We start from the raw sequence: 11,742 nt of genomic DNA, 5'->3' as shown, positions 1-11,742 counted from the left end.
GCGTCAGGGACAATAGATATGCTTAAAGTTTGAATGCCATGAAAGGAATGTCTGCAGACCATCTTAACAATGTAAATAAAAGACAGAAATGCAATTACTTTTTATTTTTCAGGAGATTGTTAGTGATAATACCTTTAAAATAATAATATGGCAGACAGTCTAATGGTGTGACAATTACTGTGAATGGCTCCTGGGGCCCTGTGTGTGGCACATGCAATTGAACTGAAAAAAATGCTTAAGCTTTAAGCAAGGAGTAAATAATCCTTATGAAATAAATTGGACGGATGAATTTGGAAAGCAAGAAAGAAAACAAGTATAACAAATAGATTTTGCCACAGGACAAGAAGAAATCAAATAATGTTGTACATCGTTATCATAAAATGAACTAGCACTCTTTTATTATGTATTCATTTATCGCCCTTTAAAGAAGTAAACAAGAACGTCTGCTAATGTCCCAAAAGATCGATAAGTCTCACACCTCTTCAATCTTATTGCAATATATCTGTATTGTTCTGTGCTCGGCCACATGAGAATTTCAGAATTCATCACTGGCAATTTGTCAAACGAGCTTAACTAATCATTTGGACACCCCTGCATATCATAACATTTTAAAAAAAATGTTCCGGCAAGCAGACAGTGAAGTGAGTCTTCTCCTATTATTCCAGGAACTATGTATTTAATCCAAGGGATAAAATGGAGCTGAGTTGTGGTTATCAAATTTGCTGATGAGACAGATAAGCGAGATGGATGAAAACAGGAAAAAAATAGTAACAGGAGGTCAGAAAGAACACCAGAAATCCTCTGTTTTTTTAACGAAGAGGCAGAAGAGAGTGAACTGAGAAATCAAGCCACTCACATGCAGCCGTCTATCTCAAACAAGGACAGGCTACCTATCCCTCGCAGGCTGCGATAACATTTGCTTTCAACACTAAAGAGGCGGAGAAAAGCAAGCCAGTATGTTGCAGATGCAGAAACATGCTCATTTGGGGGTTTGTTTTTCTGAACTCTGCTGCTCTGGACGTTGTGTGTGTGTGTGTGTGTGTGTGTGTGTGTGTGTGTGTGTGTGTGTGTGTGCACAGCTTGTTACTCGCCAAGGAAAGTAGAGAAGGGATCCAACCAAGAAGTATCAAGTTTGAAGTTGTTTTGAATCTTCCCTTGAGGGCTTTTCCCCTCCTTTCACTTGAAGGAAAAAAGGTAGGCTAAAGGCTAAAAACAGGCTTTTCTGTCTCCCTGTTGCCCTTTCTGTGCAGACACCACGTGCGAGGATGACAGGAGGTGCTCTCACAGTAGTGCGCTGCTTAACAAGACCGGCTGTTATGGATTTGACACTTTGCCTCTGACCAACTCACTACAAGGAAAGAAGGAGAAGCGCTACCCCCCTATCCCCACACCCCCAGACCCCTTCAAACACACACACACACACTCCTACTGAGCAGAAAGCGTGAAAAATCTCACTAATTGACTAATTTGCTGTCAGATCTATGCAGATCTGCCGCTCCTTGGGACAATTTCTCTTGACATATTTCATAGTTGAGTAAAGCTCAACTTTGCTAGAGATCTGTGACTGGTGAGAAAACTTGTCTGGGACTCACGCCTGCAGCACAGAGACTGAGAGGAGTTGTACCTATTGTGCCTTTTTATTTAATACACTTGGTCTTGCACAATTGCTCCTAAAATTGATTCGGTCACATCAGATGTCAAGACCCAGGGGACTTTTTTTCTACATTTGATGATTCTGGAGGAAGACAATAATACAAAGGAAAGCCATTCAAGATGAAGTGCTGGATGCTGGCTTTGGTGACTACTTTATTTTGGATTCAGCTGTCCCTCTTCAGGGAAGTTAATGCAAAAAAGGAGAGGAAAAAGCAGAAGGAGACCCCCCAACACACTGAAACTTACAATGCCACACTTTCTAACAGTGAGGAGCTCAGTGGAAACACAAAGGTATGTGGAAAAGGGTTTTCATTTTCTATTTCTCTCAGAATTTGAAAATTGTCTTGTATAATTGCACTTTATTGTCATTTTATCAAGTAGTTTAATTATGGGTATCATTATGTATGACATGTAAACAGCCCAGTGCTGTTCATCATTTGAGACATAACTTGAGACAAGTCTGGTGCCAGTTGGAAGATATATATGATTTCTGTGTCTCTCCTGTATGCAGGGTAACCCTCTCTCCACTGTACCAGGAATGCAATCTGCTGTAATTTTAAACTGTGATCACTTCATTGTTGTGACCTGTAGTGACATTAAATTCATTTTTTATTTGAACAAGGACTCTAGTGACTGGTTTCACATATTAGTTCTGATCTTAGACTCTCTAATGCAGGTTTAGATAAGAAACTGCAGGGCTGGAACTAATGTGTGAAACCTGTGAAATCTTAACTTTTATTGATTGAAATGTACTGCCTGGATGGCAAAGAACATAACTAAACTTTCAGTTAAAAAGTTAAGCAAATTATAAATGCATGTGTGTGTGTGTGAAAACATGTTGAAATAAAATGCTATCATTCAAAACGGACATTTCACTGCAATTATGCATATTTCAATCAAAGCTACAAATATTCAAATCTTCTGTTTTAGCACATTCAGTCTGAACAGTGTTGCAGATCATATTTATGCAATCTGCATGTGGACACATTGGAAACCCCTTTTAACAGTTTCCTGTCATCAAAGAACATCCCACGTACCTCCCAGATAATTTCAATGTCATTACAATCAGGGCAGTGCGGAGACGAGCACATCTGATATTCATACCCATTGTTCCTTCAGTCATTTTGACTGAGTCTGCTGTTTGTTTCAGGTCATCATCTTGACAGACTCATTTACATTCCTCTGGACACGGGTTCTCAACCCTGCTTTTTGAGCTCTCGAATTGCCCTTCTGTATTTACTATAGCCTAGAGCACACACCCCAACTGAAATGATAATTCCAGCACTTAGGGCTAGACCAAATCAAAACTTTGACCCACCCGCAAATTGCAAATTAAAATGTTATACGCTATCATGTTGTGATTTATTAAGTCGCTTCTAACAATAAATTAACCCCCAAACAGATCTGGTCTAGCCCTTAATGGTGACTTTTTGTTTGACAGAGATTCTTCCTTCTACCTTATACAAACCCAACAAGATTACCCTTAAGCTTTTATTTAAGTTTGTACATCTAGGTGTATAATTTATGATTGGATATTCAATTTAACTCCACCTTCATAAAAAAACAACTGTGCATCATACAATCCTATAAAACATATTAGGTAACTGTATAACTCCTGCATACTGGTGTGTATAACAGGAATTATTGTCACAATTGGTCCAACTTGCAAGATTGTGGCTCTCTAGGAGCAGTAGTGTCATTAGTGATGAAGCCTAAGACAGCAGTTCTCAGCCCTGCTCCTGGAATGCCCTTGGTTTCTGTTCCAAATGGTTGCTAAGCTAATACATTGAACATTAAACTGAATTATTGGTGATTTGCTTAAATATCCCTGAATCTAAATCAGAAGACAGGGCTTATTCCAGAACCACTTACAGAACTAAAGGCCCCATTTTCAAAGCAGATGCGCTGGTGCAACACATTTTTGTTGGGTCCAACCGTAGCATATGTAGTCAGTGCTGCTCGTATCGGAGCCACACCTCCGCACCTGCACCTCACACCTCAACCAGCAGAGCGACAAACCACTGCAGCAACAGACTCCCAACGCGGGGGTTTATTCAATCTACTGCATTCAGAGAGGGATTGCATCATTGCAACAAGCTTGGACACTATGAGCCCCATTAGACAGAGATAGCCTGTGAAGAAGTTACAGCTGTATCCCATTTTCAACATCAGCTTTGCATAAAAACAAAGCCCCGCATCGTCACAATGGTCTGGCTCAACTTTGGGGGGCATTTCCTGCTTTCTCAAACCCTCCCTTCAAATTTCTCAAACACTGCAGGTGATTGGATCCAGCCCATTAGCCAGTCCTGCTCAGAGCTGTTACAATTGTGGTGGCAGCTGCAGACAACAGGAAAACTCCGAAATACAACGAATGGATTGGACACAAAGCAGCACACTTGTCTGATAGTAAATAGTGTAACAGACTTGACTTGGACTACTATTATAATATAAATTGCAGCAGGTTTCCATTTTCCCGTTTTTCCCATTTTCTTTGTAATGCCATTTGAACGTGACCATGTATAGCTGTTCTTCTTTGAAAACAGCGTAAAGTGAATATAAGAATGTGTATATTGAACTTAATGTATGTTTTTATTTAGGATATGTATTGTTTCATTATAATTAAATAAATATCCATTATGTAGCTTTTATATACATATACTCTCAATATTTTCACCCCCCCCCCTTCTGGTTGTTTAATTTTGTTATTTTCCACGGGCGTCATAAACAGTGGTCGAACCAGACACCGCATTCGCCTTCATTGCAACTGGCTGCCGTGCACTGATTTCTTTCAGTTTTACTATATGAAGATTTTTTCCAAATGACATTGATTAGTTTTGAATAGTGCCAATATTACTGCACTCTCATCGTCTGTGAAGTTGGGTTTTCTTTTTTAAGGACTACCTGATTGAGCCATTGCTGCTCTTTCATTTGAAGAACTTTTGCATGAGTGTGCTTTCCTTTCATTTGTGTAGCTTGTGCATCTCATTTGAGAATTGCATTTCTGGAATTTGTCACAGGAAGAATCACACGGATTGCCTTGCATTCATTTTCACAATAAGGCCAGCGTGGAATGAAAATGGGGCTGTAAGGCATGTTTGCAAGTGCAGCTCGGCTCCCATCGTTAATTGCCTGCAGGGCGGTGAGCTGTCTCCTGGGGAAGGACTTGTTAGACAATTGAGCAGCTTGAGACTGCGGTCACATGCTGTGCTCTGATTGGCTGGTCAGTCATCCGGTCGGACACCTGGAAGACCCTGGCAGCTCTGTGAAAGGGTAGGGCAGCGCTTTGCATTTCGTTGTTTGTGTTTTCACCTCTAGCTGTAATGTTGCACAAACATTCGTTGCCTCCTTCATTATTTTTCAAAATCTTCTGTGTCATGTTTTTCAGAGAAAATCCAATCTTCGATTGAAACAGGAGGGAATCGATCCTCACCTTTTCTGTTTCTTATAAAGCGTATTATTTGGACACATAATTCCTTGGAGTCGCTTTCTGGAGAGTGATGTTAACAGACAGCCTGTATCTATTCACCTAGAGGACAAGAGCCCCTAGGATCCTGAAATGGTTTTGAGTACCGATTCTATAGTCAATGCACTTGAACCCTAAAGTGCAGCTTAAAATATATAAATGTTACACAGCAGCTCAGTTTGCAAGTCTCTGTTATGAAAATGTTAAATTTAATACAGAAGCACTTATGTGATAAAACATTATTGTAATCATATAGTAGAGAAATCACGTATTAAGCTTACACAGAGTACATATAGAAAACATGAATATTTCGATACCTTAAAAGAAGTATATCTTCCATTTGAAGTATAGACAGTTATATGAGAGTCCATCTTTGTGAAGCACTGTACCCAGAATGCTCCAATACAAACCCAGCTGTATACATTCGTAATTGTATGTATAAAATAATGAGATACATTGTAACAATTGTAAGTCACCCTAGATAAAGGTGTCTGCTAAGAAATATAATAACGATACACAATAATAACTGGGGTGTTTTCTAGCTGTTGCCGCTGTGCCTGTTTGCTCCAGTGACATTCGTGTGGTTGTGGGTGTGTCTTATGTTTGTGTGTATCTTTGTATTTTTCAATCAAATAAACATAGCTGAGATCTCATTTTCCTTGTAAGAAGATCTTGAGCAATTTTGTTTGTAGTTTTCCATGTTATTGAGATCGATATTTAAGAATATAACAATGTGGGAAAGTCAGTGTCTAACTCTGCACAATTGTACATCATCTCAATATTGAGCTTTTGTGATGTTTTAGGATTCTAGAATACAGATGGAAATGCATAACTTCTGTATTGGGGTTTAACAGGGACTGGGTCATTATGAACTATAGCAGGATCACATGTTTATAGTTGAATACATTAAAACATGTTTTAATAACAATATTTATTAATAATTTTGTCTAGTAGCTTACTTGCAATGGACACATAAATCAATGTCCATTGAAAAATAAGACAAAAAGGAAAACCTTTTAAAATCTGGGTCATTCATTTCACACATATTCAAAGTAAAACATACAGTTGTAATTCTGTATTCACAACCTTCCTTTTAAACATAATTTAATTAAAAATATTGTTTCTTAAATAATAATTAAATGATATTCAGAGATATCAAGAATATAATTTAAGACTTTGTTGAACCCGGGTTGTGCACAATTTTAGTTTCTTAATTCCGCACATTATGTCTGTGTGGCAATAATGATATGTAGCAGGTCTGTTGGATTGTGTAAAAGCTGTGGAGCGGCTCATTGTGAATCAGAATCTGGCTGCATGCTTTCAGTGAAGCTTTCACTTGAACCTTCAGCAAATGCCACAAAATACACACAACAAGGCCACACAAATGAAGGATTAAAGAGCATTTAAGTTTATTGCTAGCAGTGGCGCTCGCCATTGACCACTGAAGGATTTACAAGGTTGTGCTGAGAGCAGTCTAGACTGATATCACACCCAGCTCTTTGAGTAACGCCTCGGAGTGGCCCGAGGGCTCTGCTGTGTTTTCCTGTTCCTTCTCAAGCTGTGATTAATGCCTCTGTGCAGTCCTGTCACAGGCCTCTGTGTGTGCTGGGCCTCCCGGCGCTCCAGTCCCAAAGAAAACACCCCGACCCTGGAATGGGTTCCACTATTTACAGCACAAACACGCTGTTGATGGCCAATGACCACAGAAGGAGCAGAGGCTTTGTGCCCAGCGATTCGTCATGCCATCGGAAATGACATGAGATGTGAGAAAGTGCAGTTTGATGGGTTTGACAGTCAGTCTGGTAAAAGGGGCAGCTGCTCAAATCTGCTCCCTTGCTTTAGATTTACTAGCTTCATGGACCGCAGCTCCAACAAGCGGCCACCTGTCCTCTGCTCCTATACTGAAGCATTTCTTCCACAGTGACGGGTTTGAGAAGGAAGCTCATAGAACTGCTTTTTTACTAGTTCTTACAGTGGAATGCAAACTTGTGGCGGGATTAAATAAAATTTTTGACCCATCCGCTAATAGAAAAGTAGAAAACTGTACTTAGTTGCTGCTTCATTTTTAGTAAGATGCCACTTTCTTCTAATCATAAATGTAACCGCAATAATGTACAGATTTGTAGTTTTCTATTAGCGGGTGGGTCAAAGTTTTGATTTAATCCAGCCCTTGGACTAAATAACTGATAAAACATGCACATTTTCTTCTGACTTTTAATTTGTAGTCTGATCTCAATTATTCAGGCAATGCAAACTTCAAACAATTGTATTGTACAATATATAGACTATTTAAACTTCAATCTATGTAAAGAATATTATTATTATTGTTATATTCACCACAAATTCTACTACAAGAGTTGTTTCCAGAACTGTTTGTACTGAACATTTTATCTTTTTTTATAAGAAAAACTAAAACAAAAAACAGGCTCTTGAACATCTTGTAAAACACCTTTTTCAATGATGAAATATATCTTAAAATTATTAGCTGTTTAGCAGAAGACTTTATCAAAGACCTTACAAACCCTAACAATATTCTTTCTACATATATAACATAACAAAAGTAACAACATCTGCATAGAAAACTAAAAACTAAAAAACATCTGCATGTAACTGTGAATGCAATTAAAGAAGATGAGTCTATAGGTATAATCTCAATAGATGTGTTATAAGGAAACACCCACATGCTGACAGACAGTTAATTCCACCACTGTGGGGCAAGAGTGGAGAAAGAATGAACCCTGGAAGAGAAGGCATGATACACTCAAGGTAATTCAGACAAAAGTAATCTGCAGTAATCTGCAGTAATCTGCTAGGCTGCAGACACAAGTCATTCACTCACAAATCCATCCTTCTGTTTACCCAATACTCTTCTTTAATGTCCCCTAAAGTTTCTGAGAAGGGATTATTATGTATCATTCTTTCTTTGGTAGGCTCCTTTATCCAAGGTGATTTGCAGCATTATAAAGTGCAATATGAAACACTCGCACCATTACAGTGAAAACAAAGAGTTCACTGGCTTTCAATGAATGCAAGGCAAAAGCAAAAAGGCAAAGTGTCTGCAGATAAAATTGCGATTCAGCAGCCATGCACGCTATCACAGCCCACAGATGGAAACTGGCAGGGGCTACAAGTGCAGTCTGAACCAATGGATTATGAGGAGGGACTGGAAGGTGATGAGAGATGGGGCAGTCTTGATGATCTGGGGCATTTGGTTCCAGCCCCTGGGGAGCAAGAGTAAGAGGGGAGGCATGACTAGTGGGCAGAGAGAAGGGCGACTGCGAGACACGAGAGACTGGAGGAACGGTGGGGCAGACAGCAGGCAGACGGGTGAAGGAAGCACTAGATTAGGATGAGGTTTTAATTTCATGTGAATTTTCTGAGACTGGAAGGCTGTGAAGAGTCTCAGCACTGAAGCCTTGTGGAGTCTGAAGTATTAAATAAATCACTGTATGTACTATACCAAACATATTTTATGGGGTAGCTTTTAAATGCATAACCCAAATTTGAGCCAGATTAATGGAAAGCCTTTAAGCTTTCTCGATTCGTGTCATGTGCTACTCATGCTATAACTTCAAATTAATATTTTTGCCTCAGCTGCATGTGGTGTAATTTTGCTTTAATGAATGATTATGAGAATAAATGACTGGTTTGATTCAACATAATAATTTAATTAATACCAATCACTTCACATACAACTAGACAATAGTGTGATTTCTTTCTTTTCTTGTACATGCTTCTTAATGCACTGTTGCCCATCTGGAACACAATCCTGACCTGTCTCCTATAGATCTATTATTGTGTAATAATCTGGGTAGTGAAAGCTGGATAATTAGTTACCATTAATAGAAAGACAGGAAAATCATAATGATATATATTCTTAAATAATATGTTTTATATTCAATCCAATTTAGGGTGCTCATAAAATGACAATGCTCAGACTGTCAGAACCCTCTAAATGGTATAACCTGCTACTCATGAATTTCTACTTCTGAGAACATAGCTGTCAGAATATGTAATTAATAAGCAATCGTCACAAGACAATACACCACACACTAGCAATGCTACCAGATAGTCAGATTTGTTTGGGTTTCATGGCGCAATATGGATTATACACAATTATTCATTATTACCACTGTATATATTTACAATAGTAATTATGTTATGCGGAATTTCATTGCAGTTTATCATACATTAAAGTTCCATGCGCTGTTCATTTATTTATTTCAATTCAGTCTGAACTGTATCTCTCACTCTCTTTTAAACCCCCAACTGTGGCGTATGTGAACTCTTCCCAGCGCGTGAGATGTGTCCTGCAGCCTGAATACTTCAACTGTGTAGCCAGACAACAGAACTGCAGTTATCAGCTGTTAGGTGTATTTATTGGACAAGATCCAAGGCTATACATTACAATTTGAATGTGGTAAACATTCTTTTGGTTATTTAAAATATGTAATGTCTGTTTTGTTATTTTAAATTGGTTTTAAAAATGATCTACTTCAGTAGAAGTGATGTTTCAGTGGTAGCAGCAAGATATGACAGGATTTACTTCAATACGATGATATATATGTGCAATGATTTTGGTATTTTTTGTCAAATGATTCATTATTAAAAATTGAACTACAGAATAAAATTGGATATTTGTGGATTTGGGGCTTATAATAGTCTTTTAATGCAAACATAATTCTCTCGTAAATGTTACTTGCCCACAATAGTGTAACACTCACATGCTTAACCAAAGAAACAAAATATCTTCTTTTAGCACATGGTCTACCTTCCAACAGCACCCATTTCCTGAACAGCGCAGTAGGTGGCAGCACTATAGACATATACAACAACATCTTTATCTCTTTGGGCAGCACTAGTAACAAGCAGAGGAAAACCAGATGTGTACCTAGAACAAGGCATATTACAGACTATATGTGAGCATTCATTTCTAAGGCTAGTAAACACTGCTTTACAAAAAATATCTCAAAAACAACTAAGATGCCTGTGATATACAAAGAGAACATGTGCGTCAACAATGCATTTACATTTCTCTCAGCACTGTGTACTGTTGATTCCTGAGAGCAATGTGCCTCTGAGTTTTCATTAACATGTGAAGTAGTGAGGCATATCAGAGTGTACACACACACATTATTATTATTGATTAATCACACACATCTGAATTAAATACACAACAGAGTAAGAGTCTGCATGCCATGGATTCCTACACAGCATTGCTCCTGTTTGCACACTGCACATTTTTACAGAACCATTAGTCATTAAATATACATTTTCCTATATACCCTTAATATACAAATAGGCCTTATCTCCAGGGCAAGCAATCATTTAGATTATTGTGGAATTCACATTTTTTACATTAGGTCGGGATAGTTAAACTGGTTTTAATGGTCTCTTAATGGTTGTTACAGTCAGCTGTATATCACAAAATTCATAGAGAATCACTAGTCTACCAATGAATGGACATGATTTTATGGTATACAGTGTTATCTCAGGACAGACGAGTAACAGAGTGGTGTGGTGAGAGGAAACCGGATTTCAGAGAGATGCCGTAAGCTGGGAAGTTTGGGGTATTTGGGGTTATTTGGGAAGGCAGAAAGGACAGCAGGTGGACAGGTAGCGGGAGGAAGACACATTTTGAAATGTCTATGTGTGCGTGGTGCCGATGTACAGACTGCCTTTTCCTTCTGTGTCTTGTTCCGTCTGTAGTAATGCAGGTAAGATCGGTGGCTATTCTGGCAGATCCGGTTTACTGACGGGTTTGAACTGTTGCGTTTTTTTACCGGAGTGACTTCGGTTTTGGCTGGAGCAGCAGATCTGTCCTGTGTTTTATTTGTATTTGTATTTTTTCCAAAGGCACACTTTCACAAAGACACTGATTACTGGGTTTTCATATTCGTTGATTTGTCTACATTTTGGGATGAATCTGTTGGATGTGTAATACACTGTTTTTGTTTTTTGCAATATGATTTGTTTTGTTTTATGTATAAAGGGAATCAAGGATTTGTTTCAGTTTTTTCTTTATTAGTTTTGGAATCAACTAACGTGTGTCCAGATGGTTACTGTAATTCTGTTAAGAACAGACGTTAGTCTTGACATCTTATTTTTGCTTTATTTGATGTGGGTTTCTCTGTAACCTGTTGATAACAGACATAGTGTTTACAATAATATGCATTTTGGATGTGTCTGTTTGGGGAGACTCCATGTTCTTTGGTGTTTTGGTTTGCTAATATGATTAAATATCTATCAATGTATAAGTGTGTATCTATAATCATTATACACACATTCCTGGTGTGAGTGATCTAAATTCTTGCAAGGTCGGTGTCCTGTGGTCAAGGTGGGATCCTTCTAGTTGGGGGGTTGTATCTGGTGCCAGTTGATTTGAGAAATTACATCAATTCAGTCTTTCTTATTGATTTATTGATTGGTAGACATACCTTATGTATGCCCGATTAGGCTTAAGTCACAATTTGATGTGAAAACCTGCGTCTGCCACTTGCACAACAATTTCCATTGAAACGTGTATCCCATTTTCTAATTGGACTTGAGAGAAGATTTACTCTGGCTTTTTACATATATTTCTTATTTTTTTACTTGAACTAACACAACACAATGTCAATAATCAC

At 38.3% G+C, this 11,742-nt stretch overlaps 1 protein-coding gene across 2 annotated transcripts in view; it reads left to right on the top strand.

Annotated features, from left to right (window-relative positions):
- The first annotated feature begins 896 nt into the window (after positions 1 to 896).
- c1qtnf12 (C1q and TNF related 12) overlaps positions 897 to 11,742 on the top strand; it is a 40,062-nt gene continuing 29,216 nt past the window's right edge. The window contains exon 1 of one of the 2 annotated variants that reach the window (XM_066690926.1): positions 897 to 1,944. In XM_066690926.1, coding sequence (XP_066547023.1) covers positions 1,774 to 1,944 — 171 coding nt within the window. In that variant the 5' untranslated portion in view covers positions 897 to 1,773. The remainder of the gene's footprint in view (positions 1,945 to 11,742) is intronic. The other variant, XM_066690927.1, reaches the window with a different exon arrangement.

The sequence above is a fragment of the Amia ocellicauda genome, chromosome 18, assembly GCF_036373705.1.
Source record: "Amia ocellicauda isolate fAmiCal2 chromosome 18, fAmiCal2.hap1, whole genome shotgun sequence".
Lineage (NCBI taxonomy): Eukaryota > Metazoa > Chordata > Actinopteri > Amiiformes > Amiidae > Amia > Amia ocellicauda.
The sequence above is the reverse complement of the archived record's forward strand: the minus strand, read 5'-3'. Positions and strand labels throughout refer to the sequence as shown.